Below are 20,032 nucleotides of genomic sequence, written 5' to 3'. Positions count from 1 at the left end.
GCGCTAGCGGCGGCGCGGCCCGCCTCGGCGCCCGCGGAGGCCGCGCGCATGCGCATTGGCGGGAGTCCCCGCCCCCGCTGCCTTGTCCCCTCCCCGGCGACAGAGCGCGGGGCGGGCGTCCCCTGCCGCAAGGGCTGCCGGTCTGTCGGCGGCGCGGGGGCGGGCGGCCGGCCCGGGGCCCGGACATAAGATGGCGGCGGCGTTGCTGGGGAGGCGGCGGCGGCGGTTGCGGCCGTGTGGGCTGTCGCGGAGCGCGGGCGGTGCGCGGCTCTGCCCGGGCTCGCAGGGCGGATAGAGCGGGGCCGGCTCGGCGGGAGCGGGGCCGCCATGGGCTCCCAGGTGCTGCAGATCCTGCGCCAGGGCGTGTGGGCGGCGCTGAGCGGCGGCTGGTACCAGGACCCGCACCAGGGCGCTGGGGTCAACGCGCTGCACCTCTACCTGTGGCTCTTCTTGCTCGGCTTCCCCTTCACCCTCTACATGGTGAGTGAGCGCAGCCCGCCGCTGCGCCTTGGGGGGAATGGTGCCGGCCTGGGCCTCGGGGCTGGCGGGCCTTGCTGGGGGGGGGGGGGCACCCGCCTCAGCGGCGGAGGGGAGGCCCCGGGGCGGGCGGGCAGGAGCCGGGGGGCGGGAAGGGCCGTGGGGCCGGGGCCGTCGCACGCGCGCCCCCTGCCCGCGGCGCCGCCCGCGCGCTGCCGCTGCTGTGCCGCCCCGGGGCCTCCCCGCCGCCGCTTTCCTCTGCCGGCGGACCCGCGGCGGGCCCGGTAGCCGCGGTGGAGGTGGGCCCGCGAGGCCGCGGCGTTTGGGAATGCACGGACCTGTTACCGGGGAGATTTGGGTGGGCGCAGCGTGGCTTCAGTCGCTGGCGCTCTGCCTTCGTTTTGCTGCTTGTTTTCCTTCAAAACTGGGCATAACTCTACTGGCTTCCACTGCAGGTCTACCGGTAAAAAGCACAGTTTCTGTAGAAGCTCTCAGATCTAGTCAGTATTTCTGGCTGGCGGCCCTGTCGCTTTCTCTCCTGACTCTTGAGCCTGGGGGAGGAATGTGCTTCAGGGTCCATAACCTAGAAGTTTATGTTGCCATAGCGTAGTGTACTGTGTGCTGGCTGGCAGCGTATCTGGATTGTATGTTGTTGACAAGAAGTTACTTTTGCGTGTTTGCTTGTGTCCAGGTTTTAGTATGCTTGGTTTGGGAGAATTGCTGTTGAATATATCTTTGTATCTGACACTTCAGTCGAACTGTTAAAATACTAACCTTTAAACCTAGAAATTTCCTTGACATTTGGACTTGGAAATAAATATAGGAGAGGTGTGATCGGTTATGAGAAGAGGGGACAGTTTCCTGTTGGCCAGTGCTTTTCTTTCTGTGCAAGTTTTGTGTGGTTGCTGAAATACTAATATTTCACTTCAGATTTCTCAGTAGGAAAGTGTGAGCACACTACACGTGTCGTGACCAGTTTTGAGCAGACAAGGTAGAATGTAATTTGCAAGTCTGCCAGGTCCAGGTGCTGTGACAACTTAAAGTAGAAACTGCTTTGTGAAAAAATGTGTTAGTGAATGAAATCTTGAAGGAAAAACCCTGTCTGAGTGCAGTTGCAGAGATTGAGAGCTCTGGGGTCAGGCATTTGCTTTGTTAAAAAGCAATTTGTAAGACTACAGTCTGAAACACTTCATACGAAGAGATAGCTAATGTGCAAGAGGAGGCTACAGGCCTGTACGGTTAGTTTGTAATTCATATTACTGTGTCTTGGAAAAAGTAGCTTCAAGGCTTTTTGTTTGAAAACTTCAGACTGCTGGCAAGGAGACTGTAGACTGAGACAAACTGCTTTTAAAACCAAAGTTAATGTGACAACAGCTAGATAAAACTTTCAACTAAATGGATCCTTACTAAAAAAACTGTGAATCTTTGTCTATTCAGAATTCTGCTGAGTATGGGAAAAGGAGAGTCCTTTTGGTCTCAAATTTAGCTTTTTTTTTTTTTTTTAAGTGCTGGCCCTCTCCTTTGACATAATAATCTATTTAATTAGTACTGCCTTGCTGAGAAAGCTGTTCATAAAGGTGTGGTGAGCTATATTCTGCAGGAGGCTTTTGACAGTGTACTGATCTATATTGTACATAGGTCTTTTGACAACTGATAAATCTGGACCAGGATTTGAGTCTCCTGCTGCTCTGAAAGCAGCAGTTAAGCTTCTGTTGCCCATACTATGGGGTAAACTTCAGTGTTGCTTAAATTTTTTCTTTTCCTGTGCAAAGGGAAAAGATGGGCAAAAGCAAGCTGCTTCAGGTTTTGTTGAGGTCAGAGAAAATCTCTTGCTTCATAGCTCTGGACAAGTTAAAGATGCAACAACAAGTGCCAACTTCCCTGAGAATAAGTAGGGAGATTAGTCACAAGTTAAAGCAGATTGAATCATATTTGGCTGTTTTCCCTCTTTCCACCCTTTGCAGTTTAAGTGTTGTCTAGACACAAACTAAACAGGCAGAACTGTGATGGTCATCTTAGCTCTTTAGCATCTCTTAAGCTCTTTTTCAGAATAAAAAGCAGAAAATGTTGCATTGCTGTAGGACATACATAAGGAAGCAGAACTTGCTTAAAAAAATCTTAGGTAATCGTAATCTGAATTCTGAGCATGGCTCACTGGTGTGTAGGAGGGAGTTTCTAAGCTAGCTTCGAATGACTTGTTGCTGGCAGACAATCCCATGTATTTAAAAAACAAGGTATATAGAAAGACTTAGAATGCTTGTAGCTTTTATATTGCTTATAAAATTTCCTCACATAAGGAATTCCAAGATCATAGTGTTGCTTTGATGCATTGGGACAGCAATAACTGTAGTTATTCCTAAGTTGTTTTGTAGCAACAAAGGCAAAAGAATCACTTAAGAATTTCACTTGTAGCTGGCTCTCAAGGCTGAATTCATTTTACAGTAAGATAATCACTTTTTTCAAATGTTATTTAAATCCCAACAGGAATGGAACACTTAATGTCTTTTGGATATGATAATTGAGATGCACTTATTGCTTAAAGACTTGGTTTATTGCACCCAACGTTTCAAATCTTTCGTCTGTGCATTCCTTCTATTGATCCCGTATTTTCAGAATGGAATCTGGTAATTGTTGTGGCCAGCAAGTAATACCATAAATCTGTGTGTTTCTTTGCACGTGGATGCCAGTGCTGTTAGGGTTGATGGGTTTAACGCATAGTGCAAATCAACTGAAGAAATTAGCAGTAGAATTCAGCCAGCCTTTCTTCCTTGGTCCCTCATCTGCCTTCTGAGCTTAAGCATGTGAAACTGAGGTCTGTACCCTGTGTGAAGGAGAAAAGACAGATGTATAGACAAATGTATCTATATATGTATGGATATTACAGATCCAGATACTTTTCTTTTTCTCGTGTATTTAGCTTAAGGACTTAACCTGTCCTCAGGAAATGTGTCAAAAAGAAGAGTGTAGATAATGAAGGAATTGGGGTGTAGAGGAAGAGAAATGTCAGCTTGAGTGAAGCTGCTTGAGTCTGTACTCTTGGATCTGTGGCTTGGCAGGATGCATACAAAAATACTGCTTTCTAGACTAGTTAAATCTATCCTGTTTGGATATTTGTATTCAGTAACAGACTCAACTGTGCTTGTTGATCTGCATATCTGTCGTAAGAGCTGATCCCTGTTTTTACTCTAGTCCAAAACTCAAGTTGGGAGAAGAAAATATGGGGAAACTGTACAACTAGGTTGTAAAATATAGTGGTTGAATTGGAAAAAATACCGTAAATGCAGAGGCCAATGTTATGCATCAGTGTTGCAAGGGGGAGGGGAAGAGAGGAGGCTGCTAAAGCACTTCCCCTAGTCGGAATGCTGTTTCAGCCCCACCACGCGCGCAGGAGGGGGTGAAGTCTTGGCTCCAGCACTCAGGGAACTTTGCCAGTGACTGAAGAGAAGCCAGGACTGTACCTTGCTTGGGGTGATGGGCTCATATGTACCTACAGAACTTGTCTGTCAAAGTCAAGCTCGTTTAGACAACAGTTCACTTAATAGGCACTTGATTTCCTGACTTGTGTACATAGTTGTAGAAGTAGGTCATATAAATATGTCTTCATGTGAAAGTCTCTTTTCCAGTGAAGTTTCTGAAATAGGTGCTGTTTCTCAAACTAAGAGTTAAGTACCTGAAGTTGGGTGCATAATGAGAATCCCTGGTGTCCTGCATTGCTCTAAGCCACATCTAGTTTCTTGGCTACTCAAGTTTCATTTGTACACCTTGAGGTTTCAGTCCAAAACTAGATAACTTGTAACTGAACATGCTTCCTGGTAACAGCAGTTCTTAAGGGCTCTGGCTGTTCATAAACAAAAAATGGTGACAAAACTACATCTGCTGTTTCTTTGCTCTTCTCCAGAATGAATGTTTCTGTAAAATACTGGCCTCAAATGCTTGAACTTGAGAGCATTTTACAAGGCAACTGTTGCTGCTTAATAAATGTTTGATTGATATCACTTTTACGTAAGCACTTGCAATCTGATTTAGGTTGGGAGACTTTCCTATGGATGTTCTCCAACAGGTAACACCTACACATCTGTTTTTGAAAATAATCTGGAAACTTCGTTACATCTGTAGTATCTAGCTAAAGCTAAATGTGGTTAGGTAAGATCCATAAAGTCTTTGTTTCTTCATAAGTATGCAGCACAGCCTGTGATCAATGAAATTCCCTCTGATTCCTGGCATTTCAGTATTTGAAATGTTGACTCAAGATACAGTGACCTTTGTAGTTCAAATTGGAATATTTCAGTCCTGTAACTAGTGGTCTGAGGTTTCTTTTCTGTTCTAGGCTGACCACTGGATTCTAGGAGTGCTTAAAGCTTTTTCTACCTATTCTTTCACAAAAGGTGTGCTGTGACACAGCTAAGCTGACCTACCAGCCAGCAGCAGCTCCCAGAAAGGACAGTCCCACTCCTCAACTGTGCATTCCTGCATCTTACCTTTGTCCACATGTATAGTATGGATTTCATAAGTTGTCTTGAAAGGTTTAATTTTGGAAAGTAACTTCTGAGGGAAAGGTGGTAGAAAATCAGTGTCCTTCCCTTCACCCTCCATCTTTGAGAGTACTACTTAACTTCCCTTTAAGATTTAGGGAAATACTTTCAGCTATGAGTTTATCTAATGGTTGGGTTTGTTCAGCCGTTAGATGACTGAAGTTTTCAACAGAATGTAATTAAAGCACGAAGTTTTTGTGTGGTCATGCCTAGCTTTTTCTTCTCTCCTACAAGAGCTTCAGTTGTGACTACTACTGTTGAGTGTATGTTTTCTTTTGGTGCTAATGGAAATGACTAGAGATGTGCAGTAAAATGGGATGTTCTCTGAAATTCTGTTGCAGCTACAGACTTGTAGCCAGCTGGTGTCTGCTAACAAGCTCTGACCTGAGGTTTTTGTCTGTTGTGCCCAATAAAAATGCCTTTGTTCTTGTGAAAAGAACTGAAATGAGGTCTAGCTGCAAATCTGTAGGACTTGGATTTGTATGTCAATCTTGAAGATGATACTGTGTAGGATGCTCAGTTATGCTGGTGAGAGACTTGTCTCTCAATTGTGGTAAAATGTCAAGCACAGTTTAAAATACTAATCTCACTTTTACTTGCACTGGCTTGTGGATAGATGACCCCAAATGGAAGTTGAACGCTTTTAAGTTTGGCAAAGAAAAAAGAGAAAGCACCAGTAGTTTAAGTTGGGTTGCAGTAACTCTTTCTTTTGAGGCTGGAATGCAGGTGAGTTACTGGCACCAGGGGTAGCACTGCTGTACCACAGCATGAGACTTAATGTAAAGTATAATTGGACAGCAGAATATGCCAGACCTGCTAAAATTTCTCCTATTCCCAGACTATATGCCCCATCCAGAGAGGGGTAACTACTAATAATATGAAGAGTGAGAAGTAGTGCATTAATTTATCTTATTTTTAGCTTTCTGCAATCCAGTGGAAACAGGATGTGAGGAAAAAGTACCCTTTAATTTTTTGTTGGATTTGCTGCAAGTTGCATGAGGTGTTTTACTTTTTTCCCCCACTTGTTCTCAAAGCTTTCCTTTGCAGAACACGATGCATAGAATTTGAATTCCACAAGATAAACTGGATAAACTGCGTGATCTCGATGCTGATGGAGAGGAGGGGAGAAATTGAAGAGCTCGGGAGGTAGAAAAGTATAGGCTTGTCTTTTATAGGCTAATTCTAGCTTTTGTCATCTAGTGTTAAACTGGCTCTTCTGCTAATGGTTCTTGTAAAAGACAGCGAGTTGAAGTTGTGTTTGTGATTGAGTCGCAGACTGCTTAGCAGGTACAGGAAGCTCATACCTTTTTGCCAAAGTTAACGGGCTTGCCCTTGCCTGCAGGGAGCTAGCTGCCTCTGAACTTCCTGGAAGCAGAAGTACTGCATTTCTTGAGGAAACCCTAATAGCATTGCTTCGGGGGGGGGGGGGGGTTGTATGGATGTTATTAGCATCATTGTGTCCCCTGATTGCTTACTGATGCTGTTTTTAAATAGCTTTGTTTCCACTTTGTCCTCCTGAGGTGGTGCTTGGTAAGTGAATCTCCCTATCCATTTAGGGTCTTGTCCAGCTCAGCATGCAAAGTATAAGTTAGCATACCTCAGCTTAGTTTGCCTGTCCTACTTCAAATGTTATATTAGGTGTGGACTTAACTTCTTTGGGAGGAAAAGGTAGGTTAAACTTGATCTACTTAAGAAAAGAATCCTAATAAGTAACCTGCCTCCTGATTGATTCCAGACTCAATTATTTATACTCATTTGGCTTTAGAAATGTTATATTGATTATTTGTTTTTGCTTACTGCCAGAAGGTTAGCAGTCAGATCAAGGATTGCTTTTGTTCTGAAGTCAACAGTCAATACGATATTTACAAATGTTTGTTCTTTTATCCCCTTTACTAGTACAATATTTTGTATTTGGAGATCTCTTCAAACAGTGTTTTTGCTAAAGTCATAGAGTCATAGAATCACAGAATGGTTTAGGTTGGAAAGGACCTTGAAGATCATTGAGTTCCAACCCCCCTGCCATAGACAGGAACACCTCCCACTAGACCAGGTTGCCCAAGGCCACGTCCAGCCTGGCCTTGAACACCTCCAGGGATGGGGCCTCAAAAACCTCTCTGGGCAACCTCTTCCAGTGCCTTACCACCCTCAAAGTGAAAAACTTCTTCCTAATGTTCAATCTGAACCTGCCCTCTTCCAGTTTAAAGCCATTCCCCCTTGTCCTATCGCTACATGCCCTAGTAAAAAGTCCTTCCCCAGCTCTCCTGTAGGCCCCCTTTAGGTACTGGAAGGCCGCAATAAGATCTCCCTGGAGCCTTCTCTTCTCCAGGCTGAACAGTCCCAACTCTTTCAGCCTCTCCTCACAGGAGAGGAGCTCCAGCCCTCAGGTCATCCTCGTGGCTCTCCTCTGGACGTGCTCCAGCAGGTCCATGTCCTTCTTATGTTGGGGACTCCAGAGCTGGATGCAGTACTCCAGGTGGGGTCTCATGAGAGTGGAGTAGAGGGGCCAAATCACCTCCTTTGACCTGCTGGCCGCACTTCTTTTGATGCAGCCCAGGATACGGTTGGCCTTCTGGGCTGCGATTGTACACTGCTGGCTCACGTTGAGCTTCTCGTCAATCAGGACCCCCAGGTCCTTCTCCTCAGGGCTGCTCTCCAGCCATTCCCCACCGAGCCTGTATTTGTGCTTGGGATTGCCCTGACTCAGGTGCAGCACCTTGCACTTGGCCTTGTTGAACTGCATGAGGTTGGCTTGGGGCCCACCTCTCCAGCCTGTCCAGGTCTCTCTGGATGGCATCCTCTTCCTCCAGGGTGTTTATCTCACCAAAGAGCTTGGTATCATTGGCAAACTTGCTGAGGGTGCACTCGACCCCACTGTCCATGTCACCGACAAAGATGTTAAACAGTACAGGCCCCAGTACCAACCCCTGAGGAACACCACTCATCGCTGCTCTCCACTTGGACATTGAGCCGTTGACTACAACTCTTTGAGTGTGACCGTCCAGCCAGTTCTTTATCCACTGAGTGGTCCATTTGTCGAATCCATGTCTGTTCAATTTAGAGACCAGGATATCGTGTAGGACAGTGTCAAATGCTTTGCACAAGTCCAAGTAGATGACATCAGTTGCTCTTCCTTTGTCCACTGCTGCTGTAACCCCTTCGTAGAAGGCTTAAATTGTGTGACGAGCACTGTCAGTTCTCCTAGGACTAATAAGTTCTTGAACATGTAGAAATATTAATGTTGTAATCGTATTTCTTTTAAATGACTAAAACTAGCTTTATGTGCAGAATAGAAAGGGCTCTCTGTCTTATTCTGCAGTCGTGTTCCCATTCTGATTCTGCAAGATGTGTATGGGGTTTTGATCACCATAAAGATTCCTGTCTTGCAGTGGTCTGTATAGGGAGGGAGACTAGGTGTACAAGACAAGCTGGAATTCTCCTTAGGCTAGGAGGTCTAAAAAGACAGTTCACTTGTTCCTCTCATCTACTAAATTAATGTTTGTGCTGGGTAACAAATGCTTTTTAATACAGATTGTCCTAGATCTGTGTGTGTATATTTATGCCTGTTAGAATTTTATATCAACCTACATCATCACAGGGTTAAAGGAGAGGGATGCATTAAAATACTTGAGAATACAGTCTCTTCTTGCTTTTGTAAGAGGAGTGGTCTGTTTGTGCATGAAGACTAAGAGTCTATCTCATTTTGTTTAGTGACTGCCTTGGGGAAATGGCAAAATTACAAATATGAGTTAAAGGTGAATTAGAAGGGTGAAAGCCTTGAAGTGGTATCTGAAGTTTAACTAGTACTCTGAATGCTTCTTTTAAATAGCTGTTAGGCCACACTTAATATTTGTTGCTGAAGTAATTGATCTGTAAAAGCCTTATGGGCCTCAGCAAAAGTTGCATGAGAAGTCTTAACTCTGAGTGGAATTTCAAAAGTTGAGTTCAGGACTGAGGTTTTTCATGTGGCTTCTGACCACCTTTGAGACAGCTGAGAAATTTTCTTCAGAACATCTGTGTTGATTGCCTTTCCATGGGCATGTAGTGGTCTAGCACCAAGTTACTTAAGATCTTCCTTTTTTTTTTTTTATTCATAACAACTAATAAAAAATTATAGGGTGTCATACACAAAACCACGCTAGCTCTCAGTTTCCCCGTCTAGGTCGTACCTTCCAGTAGCCTGGAAAAAAAGAACAAGAGTTGCATTTGGTTTTCAAGCTCCAGTGATAGCTCTACTTAGCGTGCTGCTGTGGTGCTTTGGTATCTTGTAGTCTAACTGTTCCTTTTCTCTATGTTACTAAGCTTGTAGTAGTCTCCATATAAAATTTGGCTGTAGAGGGTGTGTGCTGAAACCTTCATTGTCAGTATGATTGATATTTTTTGGATGAAAGAGACTGTTAAACTCTAGATAGCTTTATGTATTCTTATGGACACTTGACCTTGTGTTCATTAACTCTTTCTTACTCTTTTTTGAAAGGCCCTTCCTTCTTCCATGATGATAGTAGCTGTCTACTGCCCGGTGATAGCAGCTCTCTTTATCGTTTTGAAGATGGTGAATTACCGTTTGCACAGGGCACTGGATGAGGGTGAAATTGTGGAGAGGAATGCCAGTGAGCATATGGACAGAGGTGCAAAAACAGAACAAAGCAATGTTTCAGCCAAGAGGAAAGACAGCAATGGGCCCAGGTAAGGTGTCTGCTGATGTTTGTATACTGCTTCAAATGATAAACAGTCCTGTCTTCATCAGATGTGTAACTAGCATGGTGTTTGAAATAAACACTGAGGGATATAGGTGCAGACCTCTATAGTTCTGAAAGACTGTTTAAGTCTGGTCTTTAAAAGCAGACTTATTTATGTATTAGTTTTGAAATGATGGATTCATGTTAATTTCCTGGTTCCTTCCCCAAAGGAGTTCCAGAACAATATTGAAAATGCTGGAAGCACTGAAACAATAGCATGGAAAATGTGTGCTGATTAGGTCACTAAATACTTAATGAACACAACCAGTACAAGTCATCTTATTTCAGCAATAGACTAAGTTTTAAAAATCTGTCTGTCAAAGACCACGTACTACATGCTGAGTCCTTTATGACTAAAAGGAATGTCTGATCAGGCTTCAATTTCCTTAGTTTTACAAGAGCAGGAGTCAGATACAGTGCTTGACTCCAGTCGTAGCCTTAATTCAGGAGAACACTGTCCTGTGAATTTGGAAATTCTGGAATTGCTCAGCTCAGTAGTGAAGATGATGACTTTGAAGTACTGTCAATAGGAGGTGATTCCTTTCCACAGATCTCTGCTGCCACCAGCATAAAAAAAAACAACCCAGAGGTTTTCTTCTTCTGACCAGACTTCTTGGAGAAAGAAGAGCAAAAAATGACTCATCAACAAGGCCAACCTAACCAGTCTGATCAGACTATGGATGTGTTATGAGCTCTATTATCAAAGCCTCTGCCTGGCTCCAGATAATTGAGGCCATCTTAAGAGTTAGACTGCATGAAATAAATCCACCTTGAATTGTTAGCTTTTAAAGAAGACCTTTCTCTTGTCTGAGTTTCTGGTACTAGAGCCATGAATAATTTTCAAAGTGAGGCAACTAGTATGCTGTCCTGACTCTTAAAAGGTTGTGTATGTTTTATTTAAAAAAAGACAAAAACAAACCCAACAACAAACCTGGAAAACAAAACCCTGAAACTTTTACATGGAGACATGTGCTATCAGGAAATGTAGTTGAGAGAAGCCTCTTAAGTCTCTCTATCAAGATGCTTAAAGAAGGGAAGTGTTAAAGTGATGCTCTTCAAAATGCTTAGCGTGGAAGTAAAAGGACTTCACTGTGCATATAGGGTAGCTTCTCATGAGATGTCTTAAGTTCTTCTGTATCTGCTCTCAGCTCAGGTATTGTTAGTAAAAACAGTGTCTTAGATTCCTTTAAAGTTGATATGCAGTAACTTCTATCAATCTTTTATAACCTGACCCTTTTTCCATGTTGTTTTTGGTAATCGAACCTGCTGATTTTAATTGTGACTCCATTTAGATCGCCATATACCATACTAAAACTGTATTGAGCTATTTTGGCAGAAAGCTTGCCTAAATGTATATTAATGCTTATTCTGCTTAATAAAACTCATGAAAATAAACTAGTGGTCTGGTCTGTTTTAATGCAACTTTGCTAACGCATGTTTCAGCTGTGATCTCTTTTTTTTTTTTTTTTTTTTAAAGCCATGTAGCTTTTGCTTCTGAGACAGTAGCCAACACTTGCCAAGGGACTTCTTTCTACTAGTATTGTGAATTACTTCTGAATGTTTCAGAAGTTCTGTTTTGTCTAAGGAGGTGTTGACATGGGACAAATTATTACATTATAAGCATTTGTGAGCTCAGAAGTAGAGGTTAGTTTGATGCTGTGTGTCCTGCTTGCCAACTAAAGTTTCATTAACTTTTATATGATCCTTGTTCCCACTTTCAGGTCTCTTAACTAGAACTGGGAACAAGGTCAATGCAGAAATTACGGAGTTACTTTTTGGTAAGTGGGATGTACAGTATATACTAATCTTTGCCTGGAAGCTTACGAGAACTCTGGGATAACATTCAAACCAGTAGAGTGAATGTTTAATATTCAGCTGTCACCTTCTTAGCAAGTTAAATTGGAACACTAATAAAAAAAAAGTGCCTTGGAAGAAAGTATGTATGTAGGTGTTTTGTTTGGTTGTTTGTGTTTTTTTTTTTTTTTTTTTTAAATTCTGCTCCCCTAGCATAAGGTAGATGTAGGGGAGGTCTAAGCAGGCATACTACCTTAAATATTTGCGTAATCAGGATATTAGTTTTGATAGGTTAGGCTACAGCATGTGATACTGTGTGTGTATATATATAGTATAGTATGCAAATCTGTCCTAGCGTTTTCACCCCCCCACACACCCTCCCTGGGACCACTTTGGATATGAATATTAGTATTTTTGAAGGATTAAACAATAGTCTGGCTTCTGTTCAAAAGTTATGTTCGGGATTCTGTTTAGCTTCTAAGAACTGCTGTTCCTTCTTTCTGAAGATGTTTATCTGCAAAGTGGTGTTTTCAGGTATTTGTCAAATTGTGCTGTCACGTATAGGTTTAGGTGAACTGCTCATTTATTATTGATTCGCATTTGTTTGTGAATAGGATCAAACTCTGAGGGTTTTTAATCTTTTCATAAACTTTGGTATGCTTAAGCGAAGAACAGCTTACTGTTCGGTAAGAAATGCCTTGTTTGTTTTTTCCTCATCCTCTTTATAAAGCTGAAATTCTCTAATTAATATTTTGAGAGAAGCGAGTCTTAATTTAGAAATAGGAATGTGAGTTGTTGTCTTCTGTAACTTGTAGGGCAGTTGCTGCTTTCATACTTAAGGGGTGGTATTCATAATTCCTCTGTGAGGTTTCATGAAAACAAGCGATGGGGATACAGGCTTCTAATCTCACATAAAAGATAGAAGGAACAGTGCAAGTGTAATCTTTGGGTATTGGTGGACCCACATGGATACCTTAAAACAGTTAAGTCAGTCTTGGTTTTGAAGACATGAATATGGCTTCTTTCTTGTGTCAGTGACCATATGGTGGAAAGTATCATAAAGCATTAACCTGGTGACACTGCTTTCCCTGATCTCCATTAGCATGGGGGAGCTGTAATCATGATGCTACATGAATTTCACAGGCACTTCTACAAAATAAAACTGACAGCTGGAGAATGTTGCATCTTTGAATTACATATAGTCTACATAAACAAGTATGAGCAAGAGAAGTTAAAAAAAAAAAAAAGGTAATTTCTACAACTCTTGCCCTACCTTTGCTATTTCTTCTTGCAGTCTCCTGTGGCTAGCAGGCCTGTTCTTAAGCTTGGAGCTGTTTCTCATTTTTGACACTATAATTAGTGATTCAAGCTTTAAAGAAAACTTCTCTTAATACTTGAAACTGTTGAGGTCTAGCATTTGCGGTACATGCTGTGGCTCTTTTGTATTTTGAGAACTGCCTTCTGACTAGTTAACTTCCTATTTTAGTTGGAAATTAAGGGTAGAAGAAGGTGTTCAAAAGAAAAGAATAAAATTCTTCCTCTGCTTCTCCCTGAAATCAGAATTGCTCATTCCAAATTCTCTCTGGAAGTTCTAGTTCGAATATCAGATTTTAGTCAATCAGCCAAAGTCAGGTTTTAAACTTCTGAATTCATGTAGACTTACCACCTATTCAGACTTCCAGTTAGTCTCTGACACACTAAAGTAATATAGCTGCAGAGAGTGATTTTTAGGTAGGAGTTACTAATAATTAGAAATACTAATTTTAATTTGTTCTGTGCAGTCTCTAAATGCCTCTTCCACAGCAATCTCTGTTGCAGGTAGCTGGACATAATTTATTCAGTCTTCTCAATTTGTATAGTAGCTTAACTTCAGTTTGTTTGCTTGCAAACTGAAAAGCATAGCACGTGCTCTAAGGTATGAAGCCAACAAACTGTAAGAAACCGATAGCACAACTTAATAGCAGAAAGCAATGGCCACAACACTAGCAGAAAATAGCTCCTAAAGGATTCTACGTGCTGTTGTAGTTTACATCCTTATGCATACAATGATTAATCCTAGAAATCTGTACTTCCTGCTTGTTCCTGCAGTCTTTATTTGCTGTTCATTACTAGCTTTTGTTAATCCGTTAGTTTGCATGTGCTGTCACAGAATATAACATCTGTGAGTATAGTGGTCATGTTGGGTTGTGTTTCTGCTTATGCTGATACCTGTTGTTTCACTTTTAAACAAAATCATATCCTTCTCCCACCCTGGCTGACTATCCAGTTCTATGCATGACAGCTTATTCAAATTGACTTATTTTTCTACTTCATAGGACATACTTTAATCATATGCAGTGTTTCTGAATGAATTATTCAAACAGGAAAAAAGTAATCTTTTCTGAAAAGCGTTCTTTGTTTTATCTTCAGTTGTCATCATAATATATGCTGGACTTAAACATTAAGTGAGAATTTTTCAGTTTAGTCTTTAACTTCATGTTACATCCTTATGTGTTCTTAAAATGCTTACCTAAGGAATACTTTGTTTGGCTAAAGCTGGTGGAAATTATTGAAGCTGAACTCTGTGTATTTTTCTTTTTTTGTGTGGTTCTTACCTGGTTCTGCCTTACCAAATTGATAGTAACAGGTCAGAGAGGGCTCTGCAAACAGCCATCAATAAGAGCATGCTTATGTCTCACTGCTGAGCTGTACCAAAATGTTGGCTTTTCACTTTTTTTTTCCATGTGCTGGATTTGAACCATAATTGTTCTGCTAACTCATGGCTGGTTGTCTCTTAAGTTAACTTATTTTTACTGAAGTAATATATTCCTAACTTCAAATTGTCTTTTTTTTTTTTTGTCTGCTCTTTTGTTCAGGGGCCTCTTGTATGATCTAGAATGGTTCCCAAGGTTGTACCTTTACACCTCTCTGAGATGACAATAACTTGAAATGTCATGCTGCAGAATGAATGATATTTCAGGACCTTTAGCCTCCATACAGTTTGTTTGTTATATCCTAGATTGATGTCTATGTATTACAAAAATTATTAGGTGTTGGTCTTATTGCATGAGACTTCTGTGAGACTAGCTGTCTATTAAAGTAAGCCCTGTGGTGCTTCTGCCCGTTTCTGTCTCTTTCTCCAGAAGGGCTTCATCTTTAGTTTCTTTAGTCCAGATGGAGAAGGGTTGTGCAAAATGTTGGAGTGAACTTGCTGAATCACTGATTATTGGGAGGCAGTTATTTGTCTTTGGGAAGGAGCAGAGAGTGTCAGTGTCAAAATAAGCTGCAGTTACTTCTGTTCAGAAGTCTCCTGGATCAAGATGGTTAAAGAGAACTATATTGGGAGAGGAAAAAGGGTACCTCAACTTGTCCCTCTTTGCAATTAACAAACAGTCTTAGGTTGGATCCCAGAGTTGTAGTACCCAGCTCATTTCACACCCCATTGTCCTAATGGACAGGCCCAACTTGCTTTTGTTTCATAAATATCTGCCTTTGACAAGCTGAATTATGTTTTATTACAATTTGGTGATGTTGATCTAGAAAATACTTCCAAACCAATACTTATTAATCCTGAAAGGGTGAAATCACTAGGTATATATTGTACCTCAAAATATTTCTTGTTAGGGCCTGTAAATTATCAGAAGGGAAACTATTTTCTGGTAGCAAGAAGTGGTTTGCATCCCTGGGAGAGATACAATGTCCCTGTGTGTCTCTGCCGTTCCAGTAACTGATAATGTTTGGCTTTCTTGGTTAACCCATACTTACTTTTGCTCCTAGATCCAGTTGAAGAAAAAGATCTGGAGTCCTTTCCCTGATCTTTTTAAAGAGTTCTATTTAGTATTTTTTCTGTTGATTGATTTCTGGGTATTCTAGTTGGACAGATGATCGGAAAGTTACATGTATGTATAGACAGAGAGAATTTCATATGTCAGCATTTCAAAATGCCTTGTAGCTCCCAAGTCTTCACAATTTGTGTTGGCTGATGACAGTGGACTTTACAAGACAGGCGTTTCTGTGATAGTACATAGGGTGCTCCAGCTCTGACTGAGCTTCCTGTGTCAAACGGGCAGTATTCATCTGAGGGATATACTGGGATATATTTGAGCCTCTAATATTTTAAAAAAGAAAAAAATGTTTTGAATCTGTGCTCAGCGTAGCCAGACAAACTTCTGTTTAACTAGTAGGTTAATGTTTGTGGTTTTTTTCTTTGTTTCTCTTCTATGTTTCTCTCAGTGACCCTGGTGGAGGGATTGAGATGTCAGAGTTCATACGGGAAGCAACTCCCCCTGTTGGCTGTAGTTCACGCAATTCTTATGCTGGGATAGATCCGAACAACCAGGTAAGAATTAAAGCTACTGCAGTTGTTGCTTTAGTACTGCTGGCTTTGCATTCTGTAATCTTTGCTGTTTTTTTTCTTGTTATATTATATGACCTCTTTATTAGGGCGGCATAGCACTTTCCCAGCTGCATAGCTCTTGCTCATCCCATCTTATGTTCATTTTAGGAGCGGCAAGATTTTGTATGGCAGTTTACTGTCCCATCAGAAAGAATTCCCTTTTTCTCAATTAGCTTGCTTCTGATTTAGTAAATCAAAATGGCTCAGAGCATGGTCAGATAAGTACTAAGATCTGCTGTGGTGGGCTTCCTTCTTCCTTTTTGGTATCAGTGAGCCATTATATAGCTCAAGCTGTAATTTCATCCCTGTCTTTTAACTTTGTTTTCCTCCATTACTTTTGTTTAGTCTGTCTTAATCGGTAAACTTCAGTTGTGCTGAATTTGAGGAGGCTTCTGTTAAGTCGTCTTAGAATGTATCCACTGCTGATTGTCTCTTCCAATGCTAATTGGCTTTCTGAAAGTTATTAGTCCTGACAGTTCAGACTCTGCAGTCAAAAATGTTAATTTGCTAAAGTACAAAGCAAGATAAATTGGTAGAAATGGAAAGACTAAAACTGTTTAATTTTGGATGACCTCTGCAAGATCTTCGCTATTTTGATGCTTCAACAGGGGTGGGAAGAAAGCAATAAATAGGCGCTGCTGCACACCAGATGGAAGTGCTGAAGAACTTGGCTTTATTAGATTTTAATGCAACTTCATTATGCTCCAGTTGGCTTGGAACAACTTCCCCAGTGAAATTACATTTCCTTCTGTCTGCTAGATTTATGCATTCAGCTTCCATAGTGCTGCATGTGTTGTTCCTTCTATTTGGCTTGTGATGTTTAGCCAGTCATGGCTTCTTTCTTTAACCAACTCTTCATGAAGACGAGTAGATTGACTGGCCAGACTGTAAGGTTATGTTGACAATGAGCAATGCAGCATCATATTAAAGATACAGAAGCTATTTTTGAACGAGGTGGAAAACTTCGGTGTGGTATTATGGTATTGAATCCTTCTAATTCACTCTCTGAGCAAGCAGTATATAATGTAGTGCAGTGTTATGCTAATGTTGGTGTTTTATCTGAATAATGCTCTGTTATGCAGCATAGATACTCTATGAAATTTTCCCCTTTGAAGGGAGCAGCTATTTGGTAGTGTTCAAAGGAATAGAAAGTGATGGTCTACATAGGAAGACAGAACGAGGCTGGGGATCGTGTTTCTTTGACTGGCCTTGGAAATAAAAATATTCCAAACATACTAGTAACAGTAACAGCTTGTGAAGAAGCTCTGTGGTCTTTCCTGTGTACTTTAATGCTGACACTATGAAACAGTTAAAGCGACTGTGAACGGGCGTATAGTGTTTAAAATGTGTTTATGCTGATAAAATTGGTGCTCAGTAGTCCCCTGAGATTGAATTTGCAGCATCAAAAGGGTATGTGAACAGTAAGCATCTGAGTTCTGTTCATTTTTTTTGTATGAAATAGCTTTCCCATGCTGATGTATTCACATTCAGCTACAGCATTCTGCAAGGCATGTTACTGAAGGGAAAAAGAAAAAAAGTTGAAACATGGCAAAATGATCTACTATAAGCATGCATGACAGTGTAGTAAAGAAAATGCATTAAACAAGCTCCAGCTGCTTTTCTGACTTACATGTAGTAAAGCCGTTGTTCTTCTGTAGCATGGCTGAATAAAATCTGCTCACATCTTCAGATTACCTTCAATTTGCTGTGCTTATAGAGAAGAATTAGTGGAATTATTCCCTTTTTCCTGAGTCATTCAAACTAGGGATTTTTGAAAAACAGCATCCCAGTAAGTATACAGTAAAGTAATTTTTGCCATCGTTGTTATGTATTTTGGATTCAGATTTTTGCCTTTTGAGTGCCTTTCTCCTATCTTATCTCTGAGGGGTTTAATTATTTGACACATGCATTTTTGTGTATTATTTAGAGTTCTTAGAGAGAGGTGGTACTGGAAATATTATTGAAAGAAAGACTAAGTTCTCTTTAGCACCTCTGCAAAATAAACTGCTACAGATTACAGGACGTATGTAAAAAGACAGACTGCAGACCTAAACAGCTAGCTCATTTTTGTATGAGGAGGTACATGACTGCTGGTTAGCCATTGAACATAGCTGAAAAGCAGATTCTATAAATTTGAAATGTGATTGTAACTAATGTCCGAGAATAGTCAAGGAATACTGCACCGTCTTACAGTAACCAGTTTACTTGCTTTGAGGTAACTAATCTGTGTACTCAGAAACTCTTCAAATGAAAAATCACATTTGCAGGAATGAGAGGGAGGAATAAGATACAGTAAAATGATTAGGTTAAATTAATTTAAGTTTATTGAGTTGCCAGCAGGGATCACCCTGCCATATCCCCTGTTCATGCTGCTGCCACTGTCCATGTACCAGTGCTTAGGTTCTCGTGGTTATCTGGTCATTGGATCAACTCTGACAGACCTGGAAACTAACCCTGTTAAATATTTTTATCTTTTCCAATGGGACCAGTTTCTGGATTTAGCTTGGTGTTTAATATGTTGAACAGATAAGGGGTTTTTCATTAACATGGTGTTTTATTTAAGCATTTTAGGCAACCACGATCACATCCAGCTTTACAAGGGCAGTTATTAGTGTATCACCACACTAGTAGTTTGTTTCCACATTAAGTATTTTCAAGGAAAATGCCTGGATTAGAAAGGGTCTTTAAAATCAGCATAGTAACATCTCCAAGTATATTGGCTGTAAAACAGAATAATGCAGTGATATAGATGGATACATAATTAGATGCCTTGTCATCTCTCTTTGCAGTGGAAACATTCTGAGTCAGAAAGGATTTTATAGCACTGTGCTGTTGGATGCTATTGTGTCTCTGAAAATCTGTCCTAGCTGTATAGGCAAATGCATGCATTGCAGCAATAGGAAACAACAGTTGGGTAGTTGGTTTACAGCTTTTTACGTAATTCCCTGTTTCTAGGTTGCATCTGGGTTATCTCGTCTGGGAACAGCAGCAACCATCAAAGGTGAGATTTTTGGTTACTTCTTAAAATTACTTTACAGTAGCACTACAGATCACTGTTGTTTGCTATGTTGTTTCCAAATATTTTCTACCTTGTTCATCTTCAAAACTTTCTTGTGAGCTACGTACAACATTCACTAATTGGAAGAAATCTTACTTGGAATTGCAAATTGTGTGCCTAAAACACTGGAAGAGAATATCCTGGAATCCGTGCTCTGTTTTCCATGTAACAATTGTTTCTTCTCTTGCATGTAAATGTAGAGCCAAGGGGTTGGTTTGAATGGACTTTTCTCTACTATTCTGAGTCCTGTGCAACCAGCCACCCTTCTGGTATTGTATTTCAATGACTTGATTATTTCTAGTTGCTTGGCATCTAGCCAGAACATTGTCCAGGACAGCCCTTGTGAACTCCTCTGAGATGAAAAGATAAATTATTTGTAATATGCAGAGTTGCTATAGTGTAAATTTATTAGTCCAATAATAAGACAAAAGAAAATGAGATGTGAATTTTTGTCACCTTCCTTATTCTGCCTTGTCTTTATCTTTACAAGTATTTTGTTACAATCTACACCTCATTTTTATTGGCAACCATGCAAAAAGGAATAATCAAATAGATATATCTGTAAGACAAAAACAGTCTTTATTTCCATTGGGTTCTGTGTAAGGTACTTTTCCAGTTCTTCATAGAAGATCTGTGTGGTTGAATGAAAACTTTCTTATATACAAAATAAAAGAAATAGAGTAGACAATACTTACCTCTAAACGATAATAGAAATCTTGTGTTACTTGTAATTATTGTGGGTTTTTTTTGTATTGTAATTGTAATATTGTAATTATTTACCTTCAAATGAAGAAGTAAAAGCAATAGTCTTGCATGATAGGTGAGAAATCTGTGGTGTAGGTAGATGTATGTGTTAATACTTTGAGCACTAGTACTCTTTTTTTCTTCAAATTCACAGGAGATACTGACACTGCCAAGACCTCTGATGATATCAGTTTAAGTCTTGGCCAGAGTTCTAGCCTATGTAAAGAAGGGAGTGAAGAACAAGGTAAAATTTCCTCTTCTGCATATTAAACATGGTATTTTGTTACCAAAGACCCTTTACTTAATATGCTAAATA

The 20,032-nt window shown here is 40.8% G+C and overlaps 1 protein-coding gene across 2 annotated transcripts in view; it reads left to right on the top strand.

The window, feature by feature from the left end:
• Nucleotides 1–327: 327 nt before the first annotated feature.
• Nucleotides 328–20,032, top strand: part of PCNX1 (pecanex 1) — a gene marked incomplete at its 5' end in the record, with an annotated part of 92,131 nt that continues 72,426 nt past the window's right edge. For both annotated transcript variants that reach the window (XM_082484797.1, XM_082484796.1), the window contains 5 exons: nt 328–480; nt 9,484–9,692; nt 15,752–15,857; nt 18,870–18,915; nt 19,871–19,960. In XM_082484797.1, the coding sequence (XP_082340923.1) occupies nt 328–480; nt 9,484–9,692; nt 15,752–15,857; nt 18,870–18,915; nt 19,871–19,960 (604 nt within the window). The remainder of the gene's footprint in view (nt 481–9,483; nt 9,693–15,751; nt 15,858–18,869; nt 18,916–19,870; nt 19,961–20,032) is intronic.

Source organism: Vanellus vanellus, assembly GCF_965231255.1.
Source record: "Vanellus vanellus genome assembly, chromosome: 6".
In the NCBI taxonomy this organism is placed as follows: Eukaryota; Metazoa; Chordata; class Aves; order Charadriiformes; family Charadriidae; genus Vanellus; species Vanellus vanellus.
This window is presented reverse-complemented; position numbering and strand designations above follow the sequence as displayed.